The sequence below is a fragment of the Manacus vitellinus genome, unplaced genomic scaffold, assembly GCF_001715985.3.
Source record: "Manacus vitellinus isolate BGI_N305 unplaced genomic scaffold, ASM171598v3 scaffold_21_pilon, whole genome shotgun sequence".
In the NCBI taxonomy this organism is placed as follows: domain Eukaryota; kingdom Metazoa; phylum Chordata; class Aves; order Passeriformes; family Pipridae; genus Manacus; species Manacus vitellinus.
In genome coordinates, this window is record NW_021939546.1 from 10,171,861 (window position 1) to 10,191,174 (window position 19,314).

General features: G+C 38.4%; 1 protein-coding gene across 1 annotated transcript in view; it reads left to right on the forward strand.

Annotated features, from left to right (window-relative positions):
* Positions 1-19,314, forward strand: part of AGBL4 (ATP/GTP binding protein like 4) — an 895,196-nt gene that overhangs the window by 200,737 nt on the left and 675,145 nt on the right. Inside the window, exon 4 of the mRNA XM_018072022.2 lies at positions 343-437. Within this exon, the coding sequence (XP_017927511.1) occupies positions 343-437 (95 nt within the window). The remainder of the gene's footprint in view (positions 1-342; positions 438-19,314) is intronic.

Here is a 19,314-nt window from a genome sequence, read left to right on the forward strand (position 1 = left end):
CAACCTCTATAGTGTTCACTGCAGCAAACTGGACTTGCTTTACTGTTTTCAGATCTGAGCAACCTATTTCTTTATGTGGCTAGGATACCTACTGAAAATCAGCATACTAAATTAAAAACATACATTTCATGTGCATCAATGCAGTGTAAAACAACACAGACAATTTAAATACTTGGAACAGGCAGGATATTGATCTATTGAGAGTAACAATAATTCATAAGACACACATCTATTTTATATATTATCTTTGTATATTCTTATGCAGCTGGTATAGGCAGCACATATGGAAATTCTTTGAGATTTTATACCTGATCTCTTTTCTTTTCCTTTTTTTCCCCCCAGAGAGTAATTTTCAATGTTGTCAACTTCAGTAAAACAAAAAGCCTCTATAGAGATGGGATGGCTCCGATGGTGAAATCCACCAGCAGACCAAAATGGTAAGTTTTACTCTCAAAGACTTGCTTTATGAGATAAAAGTGTTGTACTTGACACTTGTAGCAAAGCCCCTGTGGCTTAGGGGCACCTTTACATAAGAGTATGAGAGATTTGATCCTGCAGCATTGTGAGCACAGGCTCTCTGTGGAGCAGATGGATAGTCTGAATTCTGGAGGTCCCTTCCAGCCTTGCTGCTATGGTGTGTTGTAGTGCCTGGTTTCAAGTAGCATCACTGAATTGAAGTCCATTCAAGCAAACTGAACAGTCAAGGCTTGGGCCAAACTGTTTTTCAGTGACTGTCCAACGGTGAGGACAGTCCCTGTCCCAGTTTTGGGCTGTATCAGCTGACAGTCTGCCCCAAAGCTTGCAAACAGTTTGGGAGATGGACTGGTGGCTGGACTGGTTCTGAAAAGCTGCTTGGAATTGCTCTCCCTGTTTTGGGGTGGTTGGAGTGTGATGGAGGAACGTGAGCTCTGCCATGTGAGTTGACCTCACGTGAGTGAGCGATGCCACTGTCTGAGACAGGAGGCCAAACAACCTCCTCATAAGCTCTATAATAAATACAAAATGGAAAGGCATGTGCATATTAAACACGTGAATACCCATATAGATGGTACATTTTCTCAAAGCAAATGTAATGAAACCTCTCCTGTGAATAATAATATGTAAATCTGGTGAGTCCAAATGCGTGCAGGACTCTCAAGAATTATATGATTTGCCTTTGCCAGGAGACTTGTTTGAATATGGATAGTGAGGTTAGGCCAGAAGTGTACAGTAAGGGATTCTTGTCAGCCTTCACAGCTGCTGCTTTTTATTGGTTAATTAAGAATACATTTAATCAAGCTGGACATTCCCTGAGCCTTACAAATATATCTTTCTTAAATGCTTCAACCGCCACAAAATTTCCACTCACAAGATGTTAACTTTTGGTGGTTTTAAGACCTTTGTTATTGTGTGGCTTCCTCTTCATGTGGCCAGCAGAATGTATATTTGGCTTTTTGTCTAGATGTTAAGGTCATGTGGACAGAAGAGCTGTCTCTCAGTACAGTTAGTGGATTGAGTCAATTCCAGCTCGATAGGAACATGTAATAACATTGAAAATTAATTAAAAAAATCCATTGCGTTTAGTGTTTTTGTAGCAAAAGTCGTGTTAATTGTGTTTACCACTTAACTTCAGAAAAATCTTTTGGGGCATTGCAGGGCCACATTTATCAAGCATACTTTAATCATCTTTCAGAACCTTTTCCTTCTCTCACTGGAGTCTGGTATTTGCAGCTAAGTATATTGTGTTTTAACTTCATCTATAAATCAGATATTGCTTTCATACAAATTTTATGCCTTACTTTGGTTTCAAATTAAAGTGTAAATCTTACAAAACAATGCAAAATGGACTTATTTTTTTAGAACATATAGGCTTCTCACTATTTTTAAAACAGATTTCTCTTCCATTTCCCCGGAGATCTATTTATTTTTGTGTTTTATATTTTTAGAGGTTGTATTTTGCTCCCATGAAAGCGAGGAATGAATAACATTGCCTGGAGCCAGGCACAGTGTAGGCAGCAGGTGCTGAGCAGCTTCCTTTTAGAGGGCTACTACCATACTTTAATCCTGTTTCAAAAATTCAAGATGTAATTTTTTTTCTTTAAAAAGATGATTATTCTATTAAGATATATTTTTTTTTCCTAATAGTCTGCATATGAAAACATCTTGCTCTACTTTGAAGGTGCACATTAATTCATACTGTTATCAGGGACCTTAGTGATATTGGGGTCTACTCAGTATAATTTTCTGTCTTGACGTTAATAGGATTCAGGCATGTGTTTTCCAAGTGGGAAAACATACATATTATTTTTGGATATGCGAGTTCTATTAGGGCTGTCTTCCATTTGGATTATGCCTTTCACAGTTACCTCTGTATCTGTTTCCATGGCATTCTAGTGAAACCTGTAAACAAAATTTTCTCCTCCTCTGTTTGCTGAAAGAGGATTTGCTGGTCCTTGCAGGTGCTAATGCAGCACACAGGTGGTTGTGGGCCTTGAACACCAACAGGGCAATATCCAACTGCATCGATTTGATCCCCTCTGATGTTTTGGATATATTAGTCTTGGGAGCAGTGCTGAATCATTCAGTGCTGCAAAAGTGCTGAGCTTTACACGAGGGTAGGAAGGTGTGGAAGGAAACTATTGAAACTCTCCACCTTATATTGGGATTTATGTCAGGGTAGCAGTTTTAGTGGACATAATGTAATTAAATTAGAGAATGATATATTCGTTACGAAAAGCTGAAGAAACACTAAATGTTTTAAAATCAAGTTAAAAAGGACAATTACCAGAAGCCATGGGCTCCAAATAGTCTGTAGGTCAGCCTTCATTTCTGAACTCCTCTGTATGAAATATTTGAGGAGTTTATTATTGTGCCTGCCTGTGGAGACACGTGTTCCATACCCAACTTCCTCTGGCCATGCTGATAGATGCGATTCTGTGTCACACATAACTAGTCCACTCCACTTTTTATATAATCAAGTTTGAGTTTTAGAGGGATAAAGTGTCCTTTTTGCATTTGAGAGATGTAGGAACACCACTCCTCTTAATAACAGATACCCCAGAGTTACGCCCTTTTGATTTATATGAGAAAGTTCCCACTGCATTCAGGCTAGCATTTGACCATATTGCTCACAAACCCCTGCATATCAACAGTAGATTGGCCTCCAGAGACTGAATTTTAATGCTTGTTTTGAATGTGGTTATGCAAACATGGCTCCAAGCTCTGCAACGTTTTGTGAGTTTGATTCTTGACTGTGGAACAAATCGCTGCCAAGTGCTCTTGAAGTAGAGAGTGTGTCAAACAGAGATCAACGTTTTTGACCTGTATTCTCTTGCCCTGTGGGGTAAGATCTTTAAATGCAGACAGCATCAAGGTTCAGCTCAGTGTTACTGATGTAAATGGAGTATATCACTGTCATCAAAGCACTCTGTGTGGACACAGATGTTCTGCTGTTGACATATTCTTCTCTTTTGAAGTAAGGCCAAACGTTTCCAGTAATGAGCTACTGGAAAAGAAGAAGCAGTATGTTGAAGGATAGGGAAAAAACAGGTTTCATGGTAAAGAAAAAAAGATTAAAAAAAAAAAAAAAGAAAAAACCCCTGAAAAATAAATTCTGATAAAAATGTTATACGTTGTCCCCATACATGGTCACGAACACTGAATAGTGCAGGGTTGTGTTTGTTGTGTCAGTCAAATTTCACTACATTCAATCACAGCTCATATATAGAAATACAGCATTGTGTCACACAATGTGATATCAGTTGCTTTCCACAGCAAATTGGACAAGATGAAATTCAAGATTTTATTACAAACCAAGTGAGTGGTCCGTCTTTGGTCACTTTAGCGCTTTGCTTAAAATTAGCTGGTTGTTCAGATATATTGCACTGAGATTTTAGAGAATTAGTGTTTTTTTTAAATCAAAAATGAATATATATAATATATAAAAACTCAATATCATGGAGACCTGTTCAGATTTGCCTGTGTCTGGGTTTTTTTCTGTCTGTTCAGTAGAAGTGAAAAATTTGAAGGGAGGTGGATCTGAGGACATTAATTTTTGCTATGTTTGTGGACTTTGTACTGTAATCTTATTTTTCTTTGGGGCTTCATTTAAGTGCAACATTATTTTTTTGCAGTTTCTTAATCCTGATTTCACACTAAAAGCTCTGTCTTTGGAAGGTGTAAGTAAAGCCTACCATGTGGCCTAGCAGTGGAAGCCCATCCAGGTACATATACCATACTATTATATTGATTGCGTGAAGTTTTACAAGTTTCTCAAAGTTAAATAGAAGAGTGAGTTGTTCGAGAGGCAGCAGATTTTCCAAATGATGAAGTGAGCAAATATTCCCTTTGGGCAGAGAGCAGCTATAACTCTTGATTATTCAGTGTGAGCATTGCCTCACTGGGGACATTAGTTTTTCAAATTGTGCTAATCTTTTAAAAGTAACAACTGGCCACTCATCACCTTAGGTATTTCAGCAAGATCATGTGCAAAACTCTAATTAGTATTTATAGAACAGCAACTCCTCCCAGTAGAATAGTAGCAGTAGCTGGCAAATATCTGGTTGACACCTGTTAAGTCTTCAGACATCCATTGTATTTTATTCTGCATTTCAAATGAGCAGAGAGCAGTAGGTGAAGTCCCCATAATTAAGGGATAAAGGATAATAAATAACACGGCTCTCGAGTGGATGAACACGAGGTTAAAGGCTGTTCTGCACTTGTGATGCTGTGTTTCAGGAAGTGTTTGTCTGTAAGTAATAATGCTAGCTAAAATATTATGGAGCCTTCAGCACCGGAGCGAGGATTTATGTCTAGATTTACATGTGTTTTGTTTATAATGTCAGATTTCAAACTGCTTCTTGGCAAAGCAGCTGCTTTCTTCCCTGTCTTTTATCTCACTCATCACTGATGGCTTTTAACTGGGTAGCACTCTTCCCCACCAAGCACTCTGCTACCTCTGTTGCTATAACATCTACTGTTAAATACTCACAACACATTGCTTCTGAAGTGGTTTTCTTTTCCAGTAAACCTGGAAGTACAGAAAAACTTCTGGGTAATTAATTCAAATTTGAATCTGTATGTAGCTTGGTAAATATTGTCATGATGAGGAATTTTGGTAGACATCAAGAAAAGCAATGTAAGTTTTATGAACAATACTCCCATATGTTCCATTCATCAGAAGGGGACAAGTCTGAGAAAATCTGAATTTTGAGTAGCTAAAATGTGTTGCTTCTTGCCAAGTTTCTTTAACATTTGTGTCTACAATGCAGTGTTACAATCACTACCATGTCTACCAGGCTGCATTATACATTCAGAGACTTTCAGCAGCATTTTTAGTATGTATTTATATATCTTTAGCCATAAGATAAGCTGTTTGTGAAATGAGCTGTCATTTGTGGTGAAACAGTTTGAGAATAAAGAACTAAATATATATATAGTTTGCTAATCTGAAGGACTATAATTTCTTACTATGAAATATGTAGTGGGCTAGGGTTGGTGATAACATCACCTGAATTTAGGTAAAAAAGATGAACAAGCTGTTATCATTGCCTGATTCCTTCCTTGGCCCATTTTAAAACTTTGGCTACTTTCTGAAATTTGTTTCTTTGCCAGTTTTATAATGTAATATGTGCTTGCTCTTGCTTTCCTAGGGGATGTGTGAGAATGCTTTTGGAGGTTCATAAATATGTCCCATGGCAGAGGTGTGTGCTGGTGCAGCCTTTGCCAGGTGCAGCTCTGGCTCCTCAGAGCTGCTCCCTCCCTCATCCCAGCACAGCTCTGCACAGGAGCACCAGGCTGGCAGCTGGCCCAGGTTAAAACTAAACTTTCAGAGAAGGGCAAGAGGACTTGGTCTGGGTCATCACAGAGATCCAAAATCAGCTTTATAGGTGCTACTGGAGGTTAAGGGGGATGGGAATCAGTGGCTGAAGCAGGGCTATGGAATGGGGATAGCAGCTGCCAAGAAAATGCCTAGAGAATTTTCTGTGCAACCACAGCCTCCATTTCAATAACTTGTAGCATTTTATTTGGAGAAAACAGGGAGAAAGATGTTGCAGTGTCGACCTTTTGAAATCCCCCATTGAGTGAAAAGGAGAAGTAGTTTTGTTTTGGTCTTAGTGTAGCTCTTTAGAAGAAAATAAGATCTTTTTAGACAGTTTTGAGGTTGGCGTGTATTTTAAAGTGAAATAACTGCCTCTGAAGTCAATCCCTGGGTAAATTAATGTTTGTGTGAATCTTGTGAAATAACAAAAGACACAGATCTAACCACTCTACAAACCTATAAAAGAAACACATTCCCTTTCCCTTTCCCAGTTCAGCAAAGGTAGGTATTCTTTGGAATATAGAGTAGGTTACATATTACTGTTATCAACATCAGCTTTTGTGGAAATGGGCAAGAGGTTATATTCTGCTGAAACAAAGTATGAGTCAGGTCCCAAAACTAATGTGCTTATTGTGTAGACTAAATGGGATTTGTGGCAAGAGAGTAAGCTACATTTTATTGGAGGGATACTTTGGTGAAAATTCAAGATGCATGGAATTATGTTGGAGAAAATTAATAACAAGGAAATTAAATTAATATAAAAGAAGGCAAATGAATTTTAGGATTCAAAAATAATGAAGGAGGTCCAAAAGACTGCTAAGCCATCATTTAAAAACCCTAGCTGTTTTATATGTATGTGTGTGTTTCCTCATCATTTATCTGACTGATCTTCTATAAATCAATTTATTTAGATTACAGCAGAGTCAAAAGGCCCCAGTCAGGATCAAGACTTATTGTGCTTAGTGCTGTGGAAACATATAAACAGACAAAGTCCTTTCTCAAAGTTGTGAAAATTTTATGATTGATTTCAGTAAGAGCAAAGTTAGGCCAATACTGAGCACTTCTGAAAATTCCATCCTTAAAGATTTATTCCAAGCAGTAACTGTTTAAAAAATGACATACTGCTTACATAAGAGTCTAAATATTTGATGGTTATAGTATTTACATCTAAAACACCAGAGGCTATGTGCTTTAATACCTCAATCTGTTTCCCATATACTCTGTCAACATGAGTTCCCTGCATTGATTGAGGGCACTCTGTGATCCCTAAGGTTGTATTCATGAAAGGTTACCCCTGGTACTACTTTATTCATGAAAGGTTTGAGGCACACAGGAAACAAATGGGGTTCTTCCCACTAGGTGCCTTTTGGTCATCTGTAAATACTTAATTACTGGGGTGCTGATGAGGAATTCGAAATCTTAAAAATGTACAGTTGTGTGAAAATAGTTCCCCCATCGCCAGAAATTTGCAGTTGGGAGATTTTGTGGCAGTTTAAAACAAGTGAATTGCAGGTTTTTCCTACTACAGACCATGGTATTGAGTTTAATAGCTGCAAAATATGGCCAGAGCTGTGCATTATATCTCATCCTGAAACAGGTCATTCTCTTTCCTCAGGTGATGGGCATTTGGTGGAACTGATTGCATGAAAAGTGTTCACAGAACTGGGTCCCTAACCTTGACAGGTTTAAAAAAAAAAAGCACATAAAATTGAAGCTTTTTTTACCCAAAATGAGTCTGTAAGTTAGATAAATATGGGCAGCACTGAGCTCAAAGCAGAGTCAAACTACCAAGAGGACATTGCAGCTTTTCATTGCAATTTTATACTTTGGACTAATGGAGCGAAGCAGAATGAAAATCACCTCTGTTAAGAATGGCATTTATCAGCTGTAAGTACTTAGTAGTAAGAGCCCTACACAGACAAAGCTGAGTGTCACCAAGAAATGTACTTGAAAATCAGACTGTTAACACAAGACTACACAAATAAGAGCCAAAAACTGTAATCAGAAAATGTAACATCTCTTTAAGAATGTTTTAATGGTCTGAAGGGTGCTAGACAAGTTGAATTTAACAAGATGTAATAACCTATGACATAATATAATTGAGAATGCACCAGGACGCAGCACAGTCAGGTTAAATTTTGGCTTTCCTTCACTTAGCCTTGCAACTTTAAAGATCTTTCAACATAGGGTTTTAAAAATACATAGTACTGTTTAAATTTACATATGACATAAAAGCATAGGATGTGCAATACATCAGAAGTACAATTCTAACTAAAGTTAGGGCTGAAACATCCAGTGTAATATTTTGAAATGTTTTTTTGAATCATTCACAACAACATTTTTATTCATTTGCTGTCAAGAAACAATATTGAATGCAGAGGAAAAGGTAAGGGGAACTATTCATTGTGAACTTCTGATCCAAGTGAGACAGTTATCAGGCCTTATATTTGAAGTGCCACGGTTAAAGTCAAAGCAATGAGTTCAATTTCTCTTTTAATAGAAGATAAAATAGAAGACAAAATCAGTTTGCTGTACTGTGGAAACTGAGAAAATAAGCAGTAAATAAGTATGGCAGGTGATAATGAAGGAACAGAACATTAAAATAATAGGTGCTGTGTCTTGAACTTTGTCTCATGAGATTCAATAGTTGTATACAAACCTAGAAGATAAATCCCCAATTTTTATGCTGTGATTACTAGGGATAAGTTCTGAATTAACTTCTGTATGATATGGCACAAGTTTGAGAGAATTAAAATTTAATGATAATAGAATAGGGATAAGATCTTTCCTGCATCTTTAGGTGCTGAGGCAGTGGTTAAAGTTTGTTTTTCCAACTACTTCAAGTAGGATTATTGAATTCTAGCTTGAAAGTGAAACTTCATCTTCCCGCTTCACTATATTAAACATCTCTGAGATTGAAAACCTAGCAAGAGCTCTCCTAGTGTGATTAGAAAGTATCCAATATATTTTGGCAGCAAATACTAATTCCAATCGTTCTGTCTAGTACTGCTCAGGCAGCACGAGGATAACTGGCTGTCAGATGCTTTGGGTAATGGAAAGGTGAGGCTCCAGGCTCTCTGTGGAAAGCTGGCAGCTTTGCTGACAGTTCCCTGCCTCTGGAAAATGAGAGTGCTGCTGAGGAGGGGATGGGCTGTGTTGGCAGCACTGGTTCTTGGCTGGAACAGCATCCCTTTGGAAACAGTGAGTCCTTAGTGCAGGTTTGAAGGAGACAGCGCCTTCATCACCCCACTCAGACACTCAGGTGTCCCTGCACATGTCCTCCCTGCTGGTGGGCTGCAGGGCTGCTCTTTGTCTGCCTCAGCTCTCAGGGCATTGGGCAGCTGGTCTGGAGAGTCTCCCCAGCACCTGTGACTCCGGGCTGGGAGTTGCCCACAGCACAATCACGCAGATGGGTGGCAGGTGAGCTGTGCAGGTGCCCCCCTCAGGGTGTGTCCCTGCCACAGGTGTGCAGGTGGTTCAAATCAGCCCCTCTCCCCCACAGCCGCCCAGGGCTCTGAGGCAGGAGGGGAGTGCTGCGTGTCCTGACCAGCAAGGGATTTTACAGCTCCTAAACCCCAGTGGCATGTGAGTTCTTACCTGATTTTTATCTTTTAACAGTGAGGTGTGTGTTGTAATTATTAAAACTGATGACAAAGAAGCCACAAAATATTTATCTCAGCTGGACTGCTGTGTTTGAAAGAAGGTGCCCCGTGTGTGCCCAGGCTGTGGTGGGGCTGTGCCCCGCCCTGGGGCCACCTCCCCTCAGGGGCTGCCTGTGCTCCCTTGTGCTGCTCAGGGGCTGCCTTGTGCAGTTTTCCAGACTTATTCTTTAGTTTTTCCTATTCTGTGCTCTTGCACAGTCACCATCAATGCTTCCAAGCCTGCAGAGAAAATGGGATGCTGGTGGAGAGAGGGTGTGGGCCTTGCTGGGTGCCCTGTCCCCCCAGAGGTGCCCGCAGGGGTGGGAGCAGGCTGGGGGTCTTTGCTCAGGTGCTGTTTGCCCACAAACACTGTGGCCAAAGGAGCTGTGTCATGAGAAGCCCAGTAGTGAAAAGAAACTGTCCTCTCAGCACCTCAAGAATTAGGTTTTCATTAGGGATTGGCTGTAAATTTGTTAAGGACTTGTGCTGGGTACCTGGACTTGGAGTGAAATGGTTTCAAATGGCAAAATTAGTAACTTCCCTAACAGGGAATTGCTGTTGAGAGTGAGGAAGGAAATGATGTTTCTGTTTGATTTTTGTTTGAAGACATGACCATTGTTCAGCCTTTTTCAGGTGCTGCTGTAAAAAATACTGTATTTATTTGGTGGAGAATTTCTTAGAATAGCTTGTTGGAAGTGTGTGATACTCTTTAGCAAATTTATAGGAAGGACCATTTCAGCTCAAGATAAAGAAGAGATTCAACTTAAAAGGATAGATCTACCATAGAAAGAGATGGAGGAACATCCAAGTTAAAATAACATACTGTGCCTTTTAGTATTTGATAAAATCCTCTCCTAATATTTTTCTCAGTGTATTTAAAAAGCACCAGTATCTCATAGTTTTGAGACCAACAGTGATATAATAATTTAGCTTTGATAAGGGAAATAATTTTTCCCCATCTGCTCCTGTACTGAATAGTTTGATGTTCTTATGGTTGTTTTTTTTAAATGCCATTCAGTCAATGAAGGGGAGTCATGCAGCATGTGTATTTTCGTGTGTAGCACTTTTTTATTAAACATAATTCCCTGGGTTCTCCCGGGGGACTGTCACTACCCTAGGGGTGCTGGTGGAAAGAATTGTGATGCAAATCCTGCCCGGAAAGTGTGTGGTTTGTTTCTACTCTGTGAACTTGAGGAATGACTCAGCCAGGGGAAAAGTGTGGCTGCAGGTGCAATCAGAAGGGCTTTACCTTCAGGAGCAGCTTCTGTAGCCTAAAAGCAAAGTGAGTTAAGATAAGCAGGGAAGGAAACATATTCAGATTTGCTGGGTGTTAACCCCTGCAGGGAAAAGTCTGATTCTTGCTTTAAAAGGAGGAAAAAAGGGGAAATAACTGTTTGTGCACCACGTGAAATGAAGGAGAATTGATTTAGGTAGGAATCATGGATATAAGTATAGTTTCCTGTATAAGTTAAGAAAAGAAGCCTTGTGCTGTATGTCACGTTCCTCAAGAATATGTGGTTATATTAACTGTTACATTTTCTGTCTGAAATCAGGTGATTTAAAACTAGAAAATCACTTGCAATCTGAGAGCGATCACCTGGAGGAAATTTCCACTGTTGTGGAAATTTCCCTCCTGGTGTGAGATACCTGTACATCAGAAGTTGGCATCTGCTGTCTGTGTGGCTGCAGCCTTTGACAAGAGTCTCAGTACAGTGAAAATGAGCAGAGCATTCTGGATTTGTCATTTCTAATACTCATCAACTTGTTTCTGTGTGCTTTGAAAGTACAGAAACCAATAACCTAGATGAATCATAAATGTCTGGGGTGGGTGTGTGCGTGCATGTTTGTATGGGGGCTGCTCCTTCAGTTTGATTTGCTTTCCTTTTAGTTTGGCATTGAATTCCAAGTTTGCACGAAGAGACTGGGCTTCAAAAATGTACCTGAACAGAGGAAGTGAAAGAGGGGATCCAAATGGCAAGAATGTGACTGTGTCTGAGGCCCCTGGATACTGAAATTACAGAAGGAAATAAATAATGTGTTGACTGCATGTTCTTCTATATAGAAAAGTAACAGTCAACTTAACCATAACCAAGGGTAGGAAACTGTATTTTAGTTCTTAACAGATGCTGCACAATAGAATAGAGTGTTTGCATTCACAGTACTGCCACTGTGTGGTTTCCCCTGAAATTCTGCAGGTAAGGAAAGCCATTCTCTAGCAAACTACCAAGACACTCAAAGTGTGTGGATGCAGGAAGGAGAGTGATGGTAGTGAAAATGGCATGGATGCATTTCCAAAGGTTTGCTCTTTTATTTTTCGTTTTAATTTCAGTTTGCCTTTCTTGAAGGAGGGATTTTCATGCTTGAAAAGTTTCTGCCTTCCAAAGATGGGTTTTCAGCCCAGTCTGGCATTTCAATACCTTAATATTTACAGTTGAAACTGAAGGTTTTTAGTCTTTGTTTCAAAAGTTGGTACACAATTTTAGGTTCAACCCAAATTTGTTATTAGAGCTTCTTTTTAATGTTTTAGTTCTTTGAAAGTACACTGCAGTGAGATAAAGATATATCTACTGACAGAATCTGCTGCTAACATAAATAAAGGCTGTTTGTGGCTTTAATTTAACTTGTAATTAATAAAAGCTATTTCTCTTGAAACCACCAAAAATGTGAATTAATGTTTAGAAAACCTTCTGGTAAGTGAAGCTGAGATACTTTATAGCAGATGCACAACATTTACAAGTATCACTAATATGATCTGCCTGACAGCGTGAGCCACATGCACGAGAAGTTAATGGTCACTAATGCCTCAATAAAAGCTGTTTATTGGAATATATTTTTTAAGATTCACCTTTAAGTACAGATACTTGATATTTTGAGTTTGACTTTCAAAATGTGCTTCTGTACTCCCTTCTCATGTTGGTATCCAAACATTTTTGCTTTGAGAGGGAATTATAAACAATTTAAAATATCACAAAACACTCTGATGCTAAATCACAGAATACAATTATTGAAGTCAAACTTAAAAAATATAAAAATATAATTTAGGTCAATTTTATTAAACTATAGATATATAAAATATATATTTTTTTACTGTTCTAGTGGTAAATGAGACTTGAACATTGAGAGTTTTTGAACAGTACTCATTTTTTACCTTCACTTTCCTCAAGACTGCTGAATATCTTCCATCTGAGTTTCAAAAGAAACAGCTGTGGTTTTGAAAGGACAGTCAATTACTCTTTTTTTCTATATATGACTCTAACATAGTGAAACTTCTCTTATTTTTTTTTTGTCATATTGAAATGTGGCTATATATGCCAGAGTCAGAAAATCTGGAATCTAATGATGAACTGCTGTATCTTTGACATTGTTTGACTTCTCCTGTTTCATGTTGGGTTTCCTTGAATGTGAGACATGAACAGAAAAACTGTGCCTTGAAAGCAAGCCTGCTGCAGACAGGAAAATTCAGCAGCATTCAGAAGGTAGTCATGTATTCAGTTGCAAAATAATAATCTGATTGTGAAGATTTTAATTGCAGAGGAGGAAACTTTTTATTCAGTGAAGAAGAGGTCTATGAGAAATAGAGAATGATGGGGGGAAAAAAAAGACAGGTGCTTCAAATGATGGCACCACACTCAGAGTGCTCAACAGGCAATCCTGTCAGCTGATGGTGGCCTAGGATGTGGGTGCAGATGAAAACAAATGCCTTGGATGGATAAAGTGAAAGTCAACTGAGGTAGAAGGAGAGCTTTAAAAGCAACTAATGAGACCTTGATAGCTTGTGAAGAGTTAGGGTAATTCTGCTGAAATTTTCAGGGTATAGGGTGTGAGAAGGCTGATTTCAGGACTTAGGCCAGCTCAACCAAAGTGGTTATAATGTTTTGCTCAGAGTCCCATCCCAAGATGGAAGATTTAACTAGTGTTTATTATCACATTTTACAGGAAGAGAGATAAAGGTAGAGGATAATAGATTTTTTTTTTTTCAGGGTCATTGTAAGGATCAGCTTAGGAGCAGCCTCAGAACTTTTTTCATTTTATTTGCTTCTCAGTTGACTGCTCTGAAAGCAGTAAAACTTTACAACCAAATTTACTGCATTCTACTGTTACATTATTACTCTAAAATTTCATACAATACATAGCCTGGCTTGTAAGTAGGTCCAGCTTGGGGTTTGGTATTTACTTATTTTTATTTTTTTTTTTTCCAGAGATTTTATTTTTTAAACTCTTGGGGAAAGCTTGAAAGTTTCCAGGCCTTCAGACTGCAGAAAATGATTTGCTTTTTTTTCCAAAAGCATACTACAGGTCCTAGTGGGATTTAGCATACCTTTTTAGTTATATAGGAATATTTATAATCACTTATAATCAGAGAGCTAGAATTTGCCTCTCACAATATTTATATAAGTTATCTGCTGCTAGATTGCTGAAAAAGAAATCACCCTTCATCACCTCAGAATACTTGCATAACTTTATGTTTTAAAGCTGCCTAAAAATATCCCCAGAAGCTCCAAAGGAAGCAATAGAAAGGCTTCCCATAAGCTCCAGGACAATTAAACTCAGTGCTCCCTTCTAAATAAACCATGTGCTGGGTCAGGAGAGCCAGCAAGAGGCAGCCTCTTTGGACCCACTGTTTGCACAATATTCTGCTGTGGACCTGCCCAGGTTTGGAAGCTTTGTCTCGGCTCTAACTGCCTGGAAAACCTGCACATAGTTTTAATTTAGCTTTTAGAAGTTTTCCAACAAAGTTTGAAGCACTGAAATGAAGGTTCCTAACACAAAGGTTGCCATACCCTTTGTCGAAATGGTGCCCTTATAATGTGGCATATTAAATATTTAACATAGTTTGCAGCAGATAAAAAGCAATTTTGTTTAATTTTTCCTAAATATTAATGCTATCATGCACCTTAATCCTTTCATTATAATAAAAATTTGTTCAAGCTCATTCTTATTAAACATTTTCTAATTCATAATGATATGGATGTTTTGCTTCTGATTCTAATAAGTAATAAGGCCAAAATGCCATTGTAAAGAAAAAAGGTGAGAGCTGGGAAGGGGAGTCATCACTGATATATAGAGAAGAATCACAGGCTAGAAAAATAACTTTATTATTTTGCTCAAGGACACCAAAGACAGTGCCTATCTCTCATGTAATCCAGCTCCAAGTTTTGGGTCAGTTGCCAAGGAATGAAACGGAATACCTGCAAAACACTCAATGAAGCGACCTGGAAAATAATTTATAAAAAGGTTGCCAGTCACTTCTGAGTGAGGACCATTCTTCCATCTGTGTCTCTGAACTGCAGAGGAAAAAAAAAAAAGAAATTCCTGGATTGAAAATAGTTTCAGATCAACTCTTCTCTGCATCCCAGAGCAAAAATGTAGTCTGCAATTATTTATGATGCTAATTAAAGACATATTCCTCCAAACACTTACTGCTAATAGATTTACTGGAGGCCGTAAGCCCTTGATAGAACAGCAAATGTTTGCCATAACCATCCAGCTGCATTCAAAGACAGCCTAAAGGTGTGCTATGGATATGAAGAATTGAAAATAAACAATTTTAAGGCAATTGTTTAGCATTTGAATATAGTTAGGCAGTACTATGCTTAGTCCAAATACATGGTGTGGTTTCAGTAATTGCAGTAAAACTACAGCTGGCAACCAGGGTGACTGTGGGCCATTCTTGTACTGGATCCAGTATCTCTGGGTTGTTTTTAAAATCTTTTTTGTTTATTCTTATTTTCCTGCTTTCTCTCATCTAATTCTAATTTGTGCACAAACAAAAGGACATTGACACATTTAAACCTATATTTTTTATTATTATGCAGCTTTTCTTTCCTCATGGAATGACTATTTTTAATTTACAATGTCCACAGCCCTTCAGTTGCACAGAAAAAAATATTGCTAATTTGCTTGTATGCAAAAACTTAATGGCTTCTGTGGCAGATGCACTTTTTAAAAAACAAATAGTTTCCTTTAAATATTAAGCTGCTTAAAACAGTCTTTGCATAATTCTTAGGTCTGCTGAATCCCATGTTGGTTGGTTTTCTGAGCCAGTATAACTCATGTGCAGAATAATTATATAGATATTTCTGTTCAGAAAGAATGAACTTGCAAGATAAAGAACTGAGTGTGGAAGCTGTGGGGTTTGTGAATATAATAGGGCAGTACTTGTTTTCACATCAGTGTAAATCTGGAGAAACCTTTGGATTTAGCAGGGGCCATTTTAGATTTACATCCCTGTAAGATAGGATCCTTACCTCTACTTCATTATATTATAGCAGATTGTGGTCTCAGTTGGGTGAAGCCCTTGCTTAATTTTGAAAGTTTTGTTGAAGTCAAAGTTGAGCACAAATTTCGGTGCCTTGATGGATATCCAGGCTTCTCCTCTCAAGTGCCAGCAATGCACAGGTGCTCATCAACTGCATACCCCACTTGTTTCTGTTCCTAAGGACTGTGGCCCAAAATATCCTTTGCCTAGATGAGAACAGCACCCATGTGAGGACTGGCTGGCTGAGGTCACTCTAAAGGCAGAGATGGGATGGTAGGTAAAGCCAAACACTCCAAGAATGGGAAAGGTCTTTTATTTTAGAAAATACTTCTCGATCATGTGCTTCTTGTAGCATATAAAAAGCCTTTATTCCTTCACTGACCAGCTGGAAGGCTCTGTTCTCTTCTCTCCTTCCACACCTGCCAGGATATGTTGTTAGTACTCTTCAGCTGTACCAGCCTCTGATGATACTGTTGTGCTGCTTTCCTGGGGTCCTCAGAAAACACAGAGGAGTTCAAGGTTTAGTCTTACAGGCTGAACAGCACTGATATTTGTCTTAGAAGTTGCTGTGTACCTTGGCCTAAGATAACAAGCTGAGACAGACTCGTGTGATGGTTCCCAAATCCTGTGGTCATGAGTAGTGAGGTTCCAGCTGCAAGAAGACAGTTTCTCAGCAGGGTTTGCATTTTGATCTCTTTTACTGGAGCAGATTAGAAGAGTGACGAATCTTGTACCGTCCTTCATACAGAAATGGAAAACTTCTGTCAGCAACTGTGGCGAAAATCAGTAATAGATAAGAAGAGAGAACAGAAAGCAAAAAAGAGATTTGTAATAGTAGGAGAAGCTCTAAGAGAAAGAAGAAAATATCCTAGAAAATAATCACCCCTAAGCATGATACAAACCAGAACACCTGCCTCTGTGGAATTGCATATTTATCGTATAGGATCCATTGCAGTCTCTCATGAAGGATAGCTATATTCTCTCTGAAATCAAGAGGGGAATTCTCTTTCCAAGTTCTGAAAAAAAAAACCAACAACAAACCACTATTATGCCCTTCATCTAAGTGGGAAATGCAAAGAACAACTTGTAGTACCTATTGATAAAGCTTCTGAAGGTAATTACCTTGTGTCAGAAATACTAAGGAATTCCTCAGTCATACCTGTGACTTTGAAATAATATATTAGCAAGCAACTTAATGAGACAAGCCTAGAATTCCCATGCTGCATTTGTGTTGTTTAAGTACTCAAAAATTCTTGGCTACAAGATATGTTGTCCTGAATAGTCTTACAAGGGAACTGGCAGAGGTCTTGCTATGTAGATGATTTGCTGGAACACTGCAGAGTGGGATGTAAGGGGGAATCCTACAAGGATTCCTTGTAGGAGGAAGAGAGACATTCCCATTGCTTTAGTCTTTGTCCACACGTAATGTCTCTCTAACCATTTAGCTTTCCACTGATGTAAATGTAGGAGGCAGCAAAACATACACACCTTGGAAGGTGCTGCTAAGGACTTCAGGAAGGACTTCATTTACTTATGGTCATACACTGAGCATTGCTAAAAGCTCTGCCAGGTCAGTGACAGAGCTGGGCATTGTTTGTCTGTAGGTGTAGGAGGTAGGAGATGATTGGCCTCAGTAGTTAGCTTACTTTTTTTAGTCAAGTCAAAAGGGAATGATTTCAAGTAAAATCTGCAAATGGTCACGTGAGTTGTGTCTGAAGAAAGATGCCATTTCATATCAGCAAAGCTAAATCTATGTATCTGAAATCAATGGGTCCTTTATCCAACATTTCAGTGAATGTAAAATTCCTAATAAGGGCTGGAATATAAATGCTGTTGTTTTTTTGCAGTGCTTATAATATTCTAGACTATATTTTTCAAAAAGAAAGAAGGGAAGGACCGTGCTCTGTGTAGCCCATGGTAGAGACAGACAAGTGAACAGACACACAACCTATTAATAGTATAGTGAAAATGAAGATTTAAGTCTAAAGGTGAAAGAAGGATTTTCTTTTTTTTTTTTAATGGGCTAACTGAGTAATTATGGTATGTTCTTCTTTTTGGCATTAATAGATGGACTCCACACAAGGGTTTGAATCTGGTAAATCTCAATGTCTTCCAACTGTGGGAATGTACCTGGCAAACCTACAGGAGAAAATTCATAGTAAAGGGGAAGGAATAAGACAACAGTAATGTTACATGCCCACCTACTAACTTGACTTAAAGTAGATATGGAAATTTGGGTCTAAAATATCTCAGTATCGTCATAGAAGGCAGATTTTTAATGTTTTCCAAATAAAAAGGTTCTTTCAGTTCATGAAGATTTAAAAAAGCGTGACTGTACTCTTCATGTAATGGAAACCTTAATTTTGCAAACCTTTCCATGAAATGCTAGAATGTCTCTTATATGCATGCCTTTCTTCAGAAATATCAAGTTTAAAGGAGTTTTTCTTGAACCTATGAAGATTTCTTGATTTGCAGAAAAACAGGTTGTTACTAAACCCACAGAAAACCACATGAAAAATATTGAAGTTCTATTTTAAGTATTACTTGGCATATCAAAAACTTTACACTGGTAATTGCATTGTCAATCATGTAGTGTCCCATTGCTAAAGAAACAGGTTAAAATCTAACCATTCTTTATTTTCCAGTGGATACAAAATTGGGTTTTATAATGAGAAAATAATACAAATGGTTCCCTTCAAGAATTATGCAGCATATATTGCACAACAAAATTATTATAAACAATGGTTCAGTCCTGAATTATGCTTGAAATATCTGCATTTTCCAGCTTCCTACAGTCTTTCTTAAAAACCACTTTGAGCTATGCTAATGCCCTCTGCTTATTGCTTGAAACCTGCAGAAGGTTTATAGTTGATAGAAGCTGATGTGCTGTTGATGATCTCGGTTTGCAAGCTGTTTAATGTTAGAAGTTCTACTGAAACTGTCAGGATGAATAATTTTAAAGACCCTCCCAAGCTTATCTGTTCTCTTGCTTCCAGTGAGCTGCTTTTAGTAATGAAAAGAGCAGACCTGGAGGTGCTGCCTGGCTTGTGGAAAAGGGACTTGGAAGCAGCTTCACCACAGCTGTGTAAGATTGAGAGGGAGGTCTCCTGCGCTGCTGGAACAATTACCACTCGTTCCTAGTAGTGATACTTAGTTTTCAACAGGCAGGAGTGGAAAAAATAGTCAGTGTGGTCTCCAGATCATTGACAAAATCCAACTCTTCCTGGAGCCTGGCCGACTTGCACGGTTGCTACGTCCCATGGGGTGTATTGCCTGTGCTTCCATGGGTGCAGGCATATGTGTGCTGTTTTAAAAAGCTGGCCAATTCTTTGTGGAGCATGTAAAAGCCATGATTTGATGGAAATTTTGAAATACCCATTGATCTTGTAAGATATTTACCAAAAATCCTTTTGCTTTTAATGATCAGGTCTCATCTAAACTTGAAATAGATGATGAGTTCATGTTGTTGATTATAAGAGTCGAGCAAGAAACAGGAGTGTGGTGATTAGAATGCAGTATTTCCCATAACCACCCATTACAGAGCTGATGTTGAAATCTCTGTGGGTTTCGGTGGTTGTTTCTTTTTGGTTCTTTTTTTCTTCTTTTTTTTTTTT